The sequence below is a fragment of the Vicia villosa genome, linkage group LG4 (genome assembly GCF_029867415.1).
Source record: "Vicia villosa cultivar HV-30 ecotype Madison, WI linkage group LG4, Vvil1.0, whole genome shotgun sequence".
Taxonomy (NCBI): Eukaryota; Viridiplantae; Streptophyta; class Magnoliopsida; order Fabales; family Fabaceae; genus Vicia; species Vicia villosa.
In genome coordinates, this window is record NC_081183.1 from 170,049,732 (window position 1) to 170,064,506 (window position 14,775).

At 34.9% G+C, this 14,775-nt stretch overlaps 1 protein-coding gene across 1 annotated transcript; it reads right to left on the minus strand.

Moving 5' to 3' along the window:
- Positions 1–10,370: 10,370 nt before the first annotated feature.
- LOC131595878 (glycosyltransferase BC10-like) lies at positions 10,371–12,999 on the minus strand. The gene is made up of 2 exons (XM_058868384.1): positions 11,806–12,999; positions 10,371–10,681 (listed from the first exon to the last, which is right to left on the minus strand). The coding sequence occupies exon 1, from the start codon at positions 12,869–12,871 to the stop codon at positions 11,816–11,818; it is 1,056 nt and encodes a 351-aa protein (XP_058724367.1). The 5' UTR covers positions 12,872–12,999; the 3' UTR covers positions 10,371–10,681; positions 11,806–11,815.
- Between the last annotated feature and the right edge of the window lie 1,776 nt (positions 13,000–14,775).

Consider the following 14,775-nt stretch of genomic DNA (forward strand, 5'->3'; position numbering starts at 1 on the left):
GCAATATTTGTCATTTTAAACTTTAAAAAGTAGTCTTTATTTACTTTTTATTTATTTAAAAAGAGGTGTTTAGTGGTTTTATTTTTTGAAACAACATTTATTTTATTAAATTTATAGTTTGGCCGACCTTAAGTAGGGATGACGAATGAATAGGGTTTAGGCATGGGTATTATAGTATCCGTCTTCATATTTGTGTTTAAAAAAAATTATCGTACTCGAACTCATGCACATGTGGGACCCAATATTTATATCATTACTCTTACTATTACTCACATTTTTAGTATAAATAAATTGATCAATTATAAAATATTCCACTTGTTAAAAAAAGTACATATGCGTAGCAACTCTAAACTTGTAAAGGTTGTTAGAGGTTCTAGTGTTTATGTGGCGTTAGAACAAGCTCATAAGGGTGAGAAGCTTTGTTTCAGGGAGGGTTTATGTGTGAATATGATATTGATCCTCTTGAACCCTAAGGTTGGGATATTTATAGAGGCTTATGGGCTTTGATCTAGGGTTTCTTGGAAATAGAAATCGCTAATAAAATGCAAGTGGACCATAAAATCCATATTTCTTAGGGAAACGTGAGTTATTCCCCAAATCCTTTCTCTACATCACTTATGAACAAGACACGTTACTTCCCACATTTTCCTATTATGCTCGAATGATGTGTCACTGGCGATATCATTCCCTGGTGACGATATAATGTCGTCGCCCCTTGTGGGTCCTTACAAATATATCACTATACAGTCCCTTAAGCACAAGGATTTGATAAAGATCGAAGTGCTTAATTGACTTAAAGTCATGAAGGCCTAGGTCTGTGGAAGGTGCACCTAGAAGATCATGTCTAATAAGAATCTTAATCCCTTAAGCGTTACATTTAGATGATATGGTCTAATGAGACTCTTGGTCGAGTACCTCAAGCGAGGCGTTTAGATGAGCATGTCTGATGAGACTCTTAGTCCCTTAGGCGAGGTACTTAGATGACTCTGTATGATGAAACTCTTGGTCCCTCTTGCGAGATGTTTATACGAGTCTGTCTTATGAGACTCTTAATCTATCATGGTAGACGTTTAGATAAGCTTGTCTGATTAGACTTTTAGTCTCTAAGGAGAGACATTTATAGGAGCTTGTCTGGTGAAACTCTTAGTCGAGTCCCTCAAGCGAGGAATTTAGATAAGTCTGTCTGATAAGATTCTTAGTCAACTCCCTCATGCAAGGAGTTTAGATGAGACTGTCTGATGATACTTTTAGTCGAGTCCCTTAAGTGATGCATTTAGATAAGATTTTTTTTTAGATTCATAGTCCCTCAAGAGAGGCATTTAGATGAGCGTGTATGATGAGACTCGTAGTCCCTCAAGCGAGGCATTTAGATGAGCATGTATGATGAGACTCTTAGTCAATTCTCTCAGGAGAGGCGTTTAGATGAGTCTATATGATGAGTCTCTTAGTCCCTCAAGCGAGACATTTAGATGAGCTTGTCTGATTAGACTTTTAGTCGACTCCCTCAGGCAAGACGTTTAGATGATCTTGTCGTCTCTCAAGCAAGGAGTTTAGATGAGTTTGTCTGATGAGATTCTTAATCCCTTTAGCGAGGCGCTTAGATAAGCATGTCTGATGAGACTCTTTGTCGAATCCTTCAAGCGAGGTGTTTAGATGAGCCTATCTAATGAGACTCTTAGTCGAGTCCCTCAGGCGAGGTGTTTGGATGCATCGATCTCCCCATATACAACCCCTTTCATATTGCTCGTGAGGGTGGCAAGGATCTCCAAGTGGAAGTCCAACACTCATGTATTACCTTAGGAGACGATAATGATTTTCCTGTGAAAGTCCAACACTCATGTAGTGCCTTAAGAGGCAACACGGACCTTTCTATGGACGTCCAACACTCATACATTTCCTTTAGAGATGACAAGGATCATCCTATGTAATTCAAACATTCATGTATTGCCTTGAAAGACGACAAAGATCCTTCTGTGGAAGTCCAATACTCATGTATTGCATGAAAAGGTGGCAAGGATCTTCCTGTGAAAGTCCATTACGCATGTATTGCTTTAAGAGACCACAATGATTTTCTTGTGGAAGTCCAACATTTATGTATTGCCTTGAGAGACGACAAGGATCTTCCTGTGAAAGTCCAACACTCATGTATTTCCTTAAGATGCGATAAGAATTTTCTTGTGGAAGTCTAACATATTTAACAGTGAAACCAAAATATTCTTCTTGCTCATAAATATTAATAATAAGTTTATACATAGGGGAATCACACCCTCTTTAACAACTTACAACTAACTTAACGATAATAATATTTTAAGCTGGTGGAATTCCAAGTTCAGGGGACAAGTAGCACGTCCAATTCTTCAAGCTTATAAGCTTCATACGGTACCTTTTGGAATATGCGATATGGTCATTCTCAATTGGGCTGTCATTTTCCCTACTAAGCAGGCATAACATCTTGTATTAACACCAAGTATCCTTCTTGTATTTCTCTTGGCGTTACCTTAGAGTTATATATTCTAATAACCCTCTGCTTGACGGTTAACTCCCAGATGTGGGCGACATTTCTCATTTTGTCGACTAGATCGGCAGAGCACCTTAGCCATGACTCGTTTACTTTTTGGTTAAACTGAGAACGACGCCATGAGGGCGTATCGATCTCTACTAGTAGCATAACATATGCTCCGTATATCATGGTGAAGAGAATCTCCTTTAATGAATACACTTGCTCGTGTTGGCATATAAGAAGGACTAATCATATCAGCTTGTAGTTTTTCTTGTACTATATGACAATATACTTCAATATGTTTTGCACGCTCATGAAAAATAGGATTCTCCGTAATGTGTAGAGTTGTCTGGTTGTCACAAAATAATGGTGTTGAAGCATCCTGTATGACTTTCAAATCTTGTAATATGAATCATAGTCAAGTCAGCTCCAAACATGTATTAGCCAAAGCTCGATATTTAGATTTTGTTGATGATCTAGAGACAATAACTTGCTTCTTAGATTTCCATAAGATAAGGGAATCTCCAAGGAAAATGCAAAATCCCGTAATAGACCTTGTAGTAGTAAGACACCTCCCCAATCTGAATTGCAAAAGGCCTTTTAGGAAAGATATAATATGCCTTGTTCGAGTGTGCCTTTGATGTATCTAAGGATTCTTAATGCAGCATCCCAATGTGGTTTTATAGGTTCATGCATGAATTGACTTAATGTTTGTACAAAATAAACAATGTCAGTTCTTGTGACACTAAGGTAAATTAGCCTACCAACAAGCCTTCTATATTTGGTTAGATCATTTAGCACTACCCCATCCGTGGGAGTAAGTTTCAAATTTTGTTTCTATTGGAAACTTGTCAGGGCGAGCACCTATCAGTCATGAATTTTGCAAGATGTCTAAAGTATACTTTCTTTGAGACATGAAGATACCTTTCTTGGAACGAGAGAATTCAGTTCCCAAAAAAAATTTTAAATCTCCAAGATCTTTGATACGGAAGCGGTTGAGAAAAAACTCTTTAAGACGTTTCATTTCTTCAAGATCATTCCCTGTAAGGAATATGTCATCAACATAAATGAGAATGGTCGTGAATGAAGTACGTTGAGGTTTGGTGAAGAGAGAGTAGTCAGCCTTTGATTGTTGGTTACCGGCTTTTTGAATGGCTTCAGAGAAAGTAGAGAACCAGTTTCTTGATGCTTCACTACTAGAAATTTGGCCTACGGCCACGCTAAAATTGTCCACAGCTCAGAAACTGTGGCCACATATATGATTTGGCCAGGGTTTTCAAAGCGTAGCATCATGTTATAAAATATTGAATCCGGAGTATGAAACTGTGGCCTTTACTTCAATTGCCACGGTTAGACAACTGCAGATATTTTTAGCAGCAAACGAAAACCGCGGCTTCATAATTTTCCCTTTAAACTGTGGCCCAAACCTAAAAAAAATATCCCTCCAAAATTTCCCTCTTTTTTTTTGGTTTCCCTCTCATAATTATTTTTTTTTCTTATTTTTTTTTAGATTAAAAAAAGTAAAAAAAAATGAAAAGGTAAATACAGAAAATACAATAAGGTGTCATATGTCTAACCTCATTTGACAGTTCAGATTTCTTGTTCCAAACCCTAAAATCACCACTCCCACTACCACAACAACAAAACTATCTTCTTTGTCCAACGTTGTCCTCAAACGCTTCCACAACCGGCCACCACCACCACCTTAACAAACCACCATCTCAACCACCACCATCGCAACACCAACAGCCTTGTAACAAACACTTACAAAGAATGTCTCAAGAACCACGCAGCAAATCTAGATGGTCATGCCCTCGACGGCTCCGGCGAATTCATGACATCCCCCACCGCAACATCCGCCGACCCAACATGTGTTGCTTCAAATCCCTAACCGTCAAAGCAACCACCACCACCACCACCACGAATATGAACAGGTTTGTCTTCTCAAACCCTAGTCATTTTTTGTTCTTCACACTTTTTGTTTTAGTAGTAATGTTGAACTGAAAACAAATCCCGACATGAGATTCGCTAGATTCGATTCAAGAGTGTGTTTTTGAGATGGGTTTTTTCAGTACCATTTTTTAGATGGGTTTTTTTGACAGGCTGTGGAAGTGATTGATGAAGTGTATTGCCTGGTCTTGTTGGTTCCTGAAAATCAGGTGAGGCTTATCTATTATATAATCTTGTTTTGGTTCAGTTTATAGGTTTGGATGAAAAGGGGAAAAATGTCTTAATTTATAGGTTTTGATTTTATGGTCATGTCAAATATTTTTAGTGAGCATGCTAATTGTAATGGATTTTTCTGAATGTAGTAGGTTCTAACATCAAGAATATGACATGAATATGCATTGTTGAGTCACAAGGTAATACTTTTCAGGATCTTCTTGTTCTTTGGCTTAATGGTGAACCTGGTGGCTTTAGCTTTGATGGCTTCGTCTATGAACATGGTAAGTTTCTATTCATTTTCATCAATCTTTTACATCACAGTTACTACTTGTCATTTACTTCATGATTCAATGTTTATTTTAATTTCTATCACAAGGTTTTGAAAGCGGCGCCAAACTTTTATCCTGCGATATTTTATCAGATGGAAATATTGTAGCAAGTGTTGGTAAAAAGATTGGGACGAGGGTGAATATATAAATCAATGCCATCTTTTTTTTTACTGTTTATGTCTTTACTCATTCTTGTATTTATCTTTCATATATATAGCCTTTCATTTGCTACACGGGAACTAGGCGTTCTGTTACTACACAAGACAAACATAGAGAAACGATCACAGAAGTTAGATTTCAACAAGATTCAAATCTGTTTGCAACCGCTTCGGTTGATACAACAGTAAAACTATGGAATGCAACAACTGTGAGTCTCTTTCTTTTCATATCCCTTTTATTATATTCATTCTTCTGTGCATTAATTGTGTAACTTGAGGATTGATTAATTCATTATGTTTTCATGTTTCATGATATAAAGTTGAGCTATGAGAAACATGAGAAAGGACTTAGACATAGAGGGACTGTAAGATCGTTGGACTTCCACCCATTACACGAAAATACTCTTTGCTCATCGGACGATACATTTTCTACTAGATTATCAATACATTTTCTTTATTCAATACATTTTCTTTATTCAAATTATTTATGAACTCATTACTATTAATGTCCACCTTGACCAAAAATTTTATGGATTATATTCCCTTGTATCTCTCATTTTCTTTCTTTGTTTTGGTTCTACCTCTACAATTTTGGATGTGCTCTTCTTATGTGGTAAAGGATGAGGATGGAGGTGCTTTGATGTATAGTATTTTTGTTTGTTTTTCAGAGCTAATTATCTATAAGCTTTGATTCAGGAATGTGAAAAACTGTGTATATAATATCTTTGATGAAGTATCTGACTCAAAATATCCTAGTTTTAAAAAGGTAAATCTATAGTTTCCTTTTTCTAATAAACTCTGTTGATTCCATTATCATTTTTCTGCTTCAGCTTTCACTGAACTTGTAACTTACGCAGGCTATATATAACAATGCTGCTAGTATATGGAAAGCAAAAGATATGCCAATGAATAATGATATTTGTTTGTTTGAATGAATGAATTAGTTACGCAGTGGAAGCTTCTAACCATTTCGATGCAGGCGGTGAATTCGTTGAACATGGAGGAGGATTGGTTTCGATTGGAATCAGAATGGGGAGGTACGTTAAAATGTTTCTTGGATTTGCATTTTTGTTTTTGTTATAGGGGCATGAGATGAATTATGATAATGTTTGACATTTGAAAGCTCTTTTTAGGTGTTATGAGATTGACTGGAGATCAAGGATTATAGCTGTGAAGGAATCATATGTAGTTTTGGATAAACCTGCTGGCACTTCAATATGTAATCAATCTTACACTATGTGCCTTTAAATAGTTCTTAAATATTTCAGGGTTGTAATTAGAATGCTAATAGATATTCTATATAAACGTATCAAATTTATAATGGGTCACATACTAGTACATTATAATTGTGATTATTTTTATTTATTGTATATTAATAATGTATTATAGCTAGCTTAGTTGGAAAACTTTTGATTGGTTACTAGAATATTTTATATATATAAATATATATATAATGACATCTTTGTGTAATGGCACAGAAATAAACCGTGACAAGATTAATGGTTTAGAATGTACAAAATATAACCACGGTTTTAAATATGTGGTCATAACCAAACTGTGGCTATATCTTGAACCAAAACTGTATCGTAAACGTTAAATTAAAACTGTGGCTTTACCATATAGCCACAGTTCTGCAGTCATGGCAAATTCAAACCGCGGCCTTAATCAAGCTACCTAAACCGTGGCCTAAAAAAGCCACGGTTGTAAAAAAATGCGTGGTCTATACCAAAAAACCGTGGACTTTACTTTAGGCCACGGCCGTATACTCCACAGTTGGATTTCCGTGGCCAAACCGTGGCCTAAGCGTTACGCCACGGTTATTTTGCATATAGCCTCGGTTTTCTGGGCGTGGCGGGAGACCTTTTTTCCTGTAGTGCTTGTTTGAGTCCATAAAGTGACTTGTTAAGCCAACATACGACGTTCTCCCTCTATCGGCAAAGACCACGTAGAGGCTCCATGTAAACTAACTCATGTAAATCACCATGAAGAAAGGAATTTCGTATATCTAACTGGTGTATGAACCAATTGTGAGTAGCTGCAACGTAAGAAGGCAGCAAAGAGTACTTGGTTGCTTTTGATATGCCACTATTGTCCATCCTACGCATAAATTTGATCTCCGTGCAAAAAGAGGTATATTTGTCTGATATCCTACTAGACAAAAAGGTGACAAAATATATGATCCTGAGACGAAAACTATCTTTGTGAGTCGGGGGGGATTTCCTAACTTGGGGAATGAGGGAAATTGGTGAGTTTGGATCGTGTGATGTGGTTGTTTCTGAAGTCATTTAACGTTGTGTTTCTTCTTGGATAACTAAAGAGTAGGCTTGTCGTTCTCTGGATAATGGTGACATCATGATAATGTTACTGCGAACAATGATGTAAGAATCATTAAGGCCCATGAGAAACTGCATCAAGCGATCTTCTTCCCTTTGCTCATCATGTGCCTTCATCAGGTTGCAAGTAGGAAGAGTGTGATGTGACTCTAATTCATCCCAAAGGCCTTTATTTTACAAAATAGTCTGAGGTTAACATGGTGCCTTGGGATAAAGAGGCCGATGACTTTTGAATATGATATATTGTTGGTATATTTTTTAGTGAAAATTGATCTTTAAAATAATTCCAAACCTAATGGGCAGTCTTGGCGTGAATGACTCCTTAGGCCAAATCAAGTTCTACAAAATGTGTGAGTCATGGTAAAATCATGATGTTGCATCGATTCCATAGAGCATAGTCTACTGGTTGATCTTCTTCAGACGGCGCTTTAATGGATCCATCGATAAAAACCCACTTTGACTTTTGTTGTTAGAGCATGGACCATCGATCTGCTCTATGATGGGCAATTGGTGCCATTCAATTTTGTTGGAACAAGTAAGTAACCTGGATGATCTGAAGGGTGGATGAAATACGGATTTGAAGAATCCATATCAGTGTTGTTGTTGTTATTTGGTTTGTTATTTTTGTTGTTTGATTCATTGGGTTGTAAATTTTTTGGTGTTTCAGTTTCTGAATCGTGCTCTGATGCCATTTTAAGACAACAATATGAAATTGAAATATAGAAGGTAAACAATTTGGAATAAAATTCTGGATGTTATTTTGTTATTCCATAAACCTCTAAATATAATACATTTACAATATGTTAACCTAAGGTTTGACAATAGTGATCCTAGATTATTGGATCTAATTGAATGATAAAATACACAATCAAAACTAACAAGGGAAAGTAATTATATATACAATAAATTAACAATTATGCCGAAGATATTTTCTAATAAAAAGGAAACAAAAGAGATGAAAAAACTTTAAAAAATAGAAAGAACTAGATGAAAAGAATATAAAGATTTTGGTTGGGAGAGTTTGTTTTTCTTATAACACCAATTTTTTTTAATGATATAACATTAATGATAAGGATAATTTGTTAATTAATATATTTTTAAATAAATTAATTAAATACAATATTTTATAGCACACAAGCCATATAAAATTTATAGTTGTTTGACTATAAAGATTAGGGGTCTGTTTGTTTTGACTTTTTTTAAAAAATGATTTTTATAGTATTACATAATTTTGTATAAAAAAATTTTACAAAGAAACTTTTTATAAAAGTTTCAAATGAAAATTTGGTTTGAATATTTATTCTTAAAATGTGACTTTAGATATTTGATCTATTTTTGGAGAAAAAATTATATATCAAAATTTCAAAAAGTCGCTTAATTTTAAAGCTATTTCAAATAGATTTTCACAAAAATCATTTTTGAAATACAACTTTTTGAAAAATTGCTATTTTAACTAAGTTTTGATCTTCAATAATGTATATTTATGTTATAAGATGTCAAAATTAGTGTTTCATTTTAGAAAAAACAAAAACAAATAAACTTATAATATTTAAAAAAACGATTTTGTAAAATCTATTTGTAAAAATGCAATCTTTTTAAAGCTGAAACAAACAGGACTTAGATGTTAGCATTAGGCACGTACCAAAACAAAATTTTCATGATGCACACCCAGGATGCTTTTGGCATTGTTTTTTTGACAGGAAAAATCTAATTCAATAGATAAAGAAAGGACACTACAACCATAGATAAAGAAATTGTGTTAAGGACATTCCCCAACCACAAAATAACACTAATACTAATAGTTAAATCAAATAAGTTATGGACTACAAACACCTTTAAGAGATTAGAAATTAAAGGAGAGGTACCAATCTAAAAACCAGATCCAAGCAACCAAGCTAATTTCTTCCGCCAAATAAGTTGTGGAACCACAATCTTTAAATCTATCCAATTAAGGATCATATCTTTAGCTTTATCACGCGCAAATCGATTATACGAACTTTCAATCTTGAAAAAACTCATGATTTGTGGTGGAATCAAATGTTGACTGAAAGGATGAGGTTGATTTGCACCATTCCTAAACAAAATCTTCCCCAAAAAGCAAAACTCCTACACCCAAGCTTCTTTGAGGCAAAACCACAAACACCTTAAGCACTAACCTATTGGAACCTAAATCTAAGAACAAAATACACACCGGTACAAACCAAACAAGACACAACAGCAACCACAAGAACAAAAACATAATAATAGAACACAAAACAGGAATAAACACACATAAAATTGGGAGATCCAAAACTACCGGTAGTGGAGGCCGCTTTCCATGAACAAGACACCTTAGACCACCGCGTGACGGGGCTGATTCTGTAGTTGCAAACGTTTGGTAGTTGATTGTGTAGAAGAGGACAAGCTTGGTGGATATTGGAGAAAGAAAGAGTTGGGAGAGAATCATCATGGTGGCAGCTACCTAAACTCACCGTCGTAGCCTTCAAACACCGAGGATAGAAACTATAAACAGCCACACGAATTGAAAAAAAAAAAGCGAGAAGGATCTGGAGAAAAACAACCACCTCAAACCCTAGGAGAAAGGGTGGAAACAGGCACTCTGAGTTCTTAGAGAGAGAGACCTCCTCTCTAGAACAAATGGGCCTTTTTTCGGATGCTTCCGGCATATAGTACATACCAAATTGTTTGATTTTTTTTTGTAAACTAAAAGTTGGTTTTGTTATTCTCATTGACTGAATTCGGTCCTAAAATATTTCTCTACGACCAAAATGGATTTCACTCAAATAAATTTATATAGATTCTATAAAAAAATTGTAGTGAAATACAGAAAACATTAAATCAGCACAAAATATATTTAAAAGAGTATGTCAAAGAATTGAGAACCTTATTTGGAGCTTTTAAAAAGATTGAGATGAAAATACTTACCGATATGAGCCTTAAATTTCACATCAAAAACTTAAAGCAATAGATTAGACACAAAAGGATATTGTCTATTTTCTATTGTATTGTTGCACACAAATATTTGGTTACCATGCGATATTTCAAAATAAGTGGTCTCCTTCGGAAACCAGCTTTTCTATTACTAAAACTTACATTCACATTGAAGAAATTACAACTAAACTTTACAGTTGAAGAAACTAGATTTTCTATACACATTAACTAAACCCTGCCATTGTCAAAACCAATCCAGATTACCTGAAAAATAGAAGAAAATAAAAAGTTTAGAGACGAATAGTAAAATGACTTCCGATCTATTGAACAAGACACGTATAATGAACTAGCATATTTTTTAAGATCATAGATCTAGTGAAGATCTCATTTTCACATTGAGCTTGATATACATTAATCCAACAATTTGACTTTATAATGCAGCTATGCTGTTTGAAGCTACCAAGAGTTGTGAACTAAAACTTATTACATAAACAAAAATATAATGCGTCACAATTACAGTTGTGAACTCTAGAAACTAGAAGTGTTAAAGTTTTGCCAAATGGGATCTAAATTATAAGTTTTGTCAAAATCACCGCGGTACGCTGTGATTTTGCCAAAACCCGTCTTAGATTCAAATAGTCTAAAAAGGCTTAGTACTTTATCTAACTCGAATATGCAACACTACTCACCCCGAAAGTACTTACATGAAGTGCTACAATCTGTAAAGTGGATTTGGCTACAATACAATAAAGTGCAACCAAACAAATTAGAAGATAGATAGGGCAGCAAGATGTAGTGTTACAGAACTTGTTGACAGCCTGTACCTCTATCTCTATGTCAACCACACAAGAAAAAACTACGTTTATTTATTTTATCACTTAACTAATGAGCTTAAGGAGGGGAATTAATTGGTTTAGCTTAAGTCATTGCAATTCACATTATTAAGGGTCTCTAATCTCCCTTTGTTACCATTCCAGTTGAGTTAAAAAAACAACATTGAGACCAGAGGTCTAGAAAAAACGGGCTTGATGTTTGGACCAGCCGACCTCAATAGTCAATACAATGTTGTGAATACTAAATGGAATACATTTTTTGAGAGGGATCAATAGTTCCATCCCCTCCCGATCGCAGTTGCGGGGGATCGAACCGTGGTTCTCCCTACCAAGTCCAGCGCCAATCACCACTGGACCAACTAACGATTGGTAATTTCGGATCATTTTGTCTATTACAAAACACCACAATTCATAATGACATGTTTCCAAAAAAAAAAAGATAAACAATAAATAGAACTCTAAATCACCAAAATTAGAACACTAAAGTTTAAAAAAATTTCCAAAAACATAATTTGATAATTTCTTTGAATGAAAAACAAAAGTTTTTGTACTCACCAAGCAAGCTTCAATCCTTGAAAATAACTTCATCAGCTATATCCATCAACGACCCAAGACATTCTGACGAGAATTTCCTCGCAAAGAAATACGAATAACTTGAATTGGATCGCCTCAACTCCCGAACAAGCTCCGGAGAAACCTCAGCCGGAGTATAAAGATGGGGATGTCCGTCCCAACAATCAGTCCAGTTAACTCTAGTAAGAGTAAAACCAGTGCAGCCATTGGGATCCTCCATTGACAAAAGAGTTGGAAAGTAATGTTCTTCTGGATAACAAGAATAGACATTTATACAAGGAATCTGAAATTTCTTCCATAGTTTTTTTTCTCCCACCACAAACTTTGCATGTTTCCGGTTCAGGGTAAAGAACTGCGAACCCACGCGAAAATCGTCAAACACAATTTCCGGCAACATTGCATTCTCACCGCGAGCATTATACCTGTCATTGAGATTGGGATCATCGGAGACAATTTCAATAAAGCTGGGATATGGATATGTAAAGTTATCAGAGTTGGCAAAACTCTGTAATAACTTTAACTGATTTGTAAAGAGAGAGTTATAAACGAATCGAAACGACAAGAGCGGGATACAGTGTTGGGAGATTAAGGTAAAGTATTGGTTGAGCGGATCATCTAAGAGAGCGGAGGCTAGGAGACGTCTGGAGGCGGAGATGAGTGTTGGAGAAGCGCGTTGGGTTATTTGAGAAGGGATGAAACGGTTATGGAAAACGCCGCCGGGTGAGACGACGGAGGAAGTGGGGTCGGCATGGATGTAGATGTTGAAGAGGTGGTTGTTACCGGCGAAGAATTTTTCCCATAAAGGTGCGAAGGAGATGTTTGAGTTAGTGAGGAAGAGGAAAGCGATTTTGGGTTTAGGGTTTGTGAGGGTGGATAAGTGGTTTGTTGTGTGGGTGGCGCGGTGGAAGAGGGAGAGGTCGGCGGCGTTGGCGGTGGCGGCTGTGGTTGTCGGGGAGTAGAATTGGAAGATGATTTGTTGGGAGAAGAATAGGACGAGAAGGAGAGAGAGGATGAGAGCGGAGGAGACAAGAATGGGTGATGACAACATTGGATTCGATAATGTTTTTGTGTTTTTTTTTGGTTGGGTTTAGTGGGTTTTTGAGTAGTTTTCAGAGAATAAAAAATAAAGGAAGGAATGAATGTAGTGAAGTGTTGGAGAGTGGAAAAGGAGGATGAAAAGACAAAGGGTTTATTTGGGTTTTTTATTTATTTATTTTGGGTGCAAAGTAAATCCTGATCAAATCAGATTTTATTTATATTTAAGGTTTTTTATTTTGTTGAATAGTACTGTACTTATAAACTATTATTGTCAGATAAGAGAAGAATGAAACTATGTAATAAAGGTTTTTTAATTTAAAAAAATATATAGTTTGGTTTGACCATGTGTAAGATGGACAGTAGATCTTTGTTAGATTAGTTTATCCTATTCTCACATTTAACTGTCAGTTAATTATAGAACATTTGATTTATTTAAAATCCTTGATTTTTATTTTAGTTTTCTTTAAAATAATAAGTTTGAATACTTGTCATATATTTATGGTGTACATTTTTTTAGACTTATGGATCATAACAATTCAACTCTATTGATAATTTAAAAATGAGTATATTTTTTGGACTTCTAGTTAAGTTTTAAACTTAAAAAAAAAAATTATTTGAATTAACATCTTTGTAATTACTAATTAGATATCACTGCTAAACCACCCATGAACAGTGTTAAAGGAATAAAAATAAACTTATATAAACAGTCACATTTGTTATGAAATGAGTGTATATTTAGGATGGAGTAGAGATAATTGAAGGAAATAGAGTGTATGGCGATAAGAACAAATGACTTAATTCTTCCGAATGAATGAATGGCTGGCTAGGCTGCAAAGGTGGGTGACAGTGGGAATATCCAAATGGGTGGGTAGTGGGGAATGATGGCGGCATTTTAACATTTTTACTTTGTTTCAATACAAAATCTTCCATTCACTGTGATTTCCTATTCATCCAGGTGAGCACTTCGATGCGTATTCATTTCAAGGGACATAGAAAATCTATCAACAACAACATCAAATTTTGAGTTTATTGAACATTTTGAAAGTAATCTATTTGTTTTAAATTAGGTGTGTTTTTTTAAAAACAGTTATTACTTTCATTCATAAAGCGAGGTTTATTTCATAAAATACTATTTTTCTATAAAATATATTAATGGTTGAAATTTCATCTTTTAAAAAAATAAATGACTGAAATATCGCAGATTTGAACATAAATTAATGTAATTAGATGATTTTACACAATTATCAATTGAATTGACTTGACGAAATTAGACTGGTGGGTCTTCCTTTGCTTGATTAGAATAGACTGAGGCTTCATTTGCTTGATCACGTGATAGCATTAGTATTAGACTTAATTAGAATAGTCTGAGTCTTTCTTTTTGCTTGATCACATACTACAATATTTTGGACTCAGAGTTAGTGTTCAAAGTATATTATTACAGAATTTTTTATCCCACCCTATTACCTAAAAGCACCCTATGTAATTTCATAAATGTCCCTTAGTTTCAGAGATGTATCGTTGTATGCACATTTATTTATTAAACATTAGATTGTTTCGGAGATGCATCACCGTATTGCATCAGAAATTAATAGGAGTTGTATCATTGTATTGCATCAGAAAACATTCAGAGATGTATCTCTGTGTCCAGTACAGACAATAAACTCTAAGTATTTTTAAGTGATTCTCAAATGAAATAATCATAAGGTATACTATGATGAATTCGACAATACAAAGGATATGCGGAAATCGACATATATAATGTTATAAATCAAGAGTACTTAGATCCAATCCAAAAGTTATAACTAAGTCGATAAATAAAATTTATCCCAAACTAAATTTAGAGTACAAGTTGTAATGAATTAGGCCCAAGTTCTATAAGTCTATTAGAATTAATAGTGATGAGTCATTACCATT

Coding starts and splice junctions, on each gene's coding strand:
- LOC131595878 (XM_058868384.1), bottom strand. CDS start 12,871: ATGTTGTCATCACCCATTCTTGTCTCCTCCGCTCTCATCCTCTCTCTC.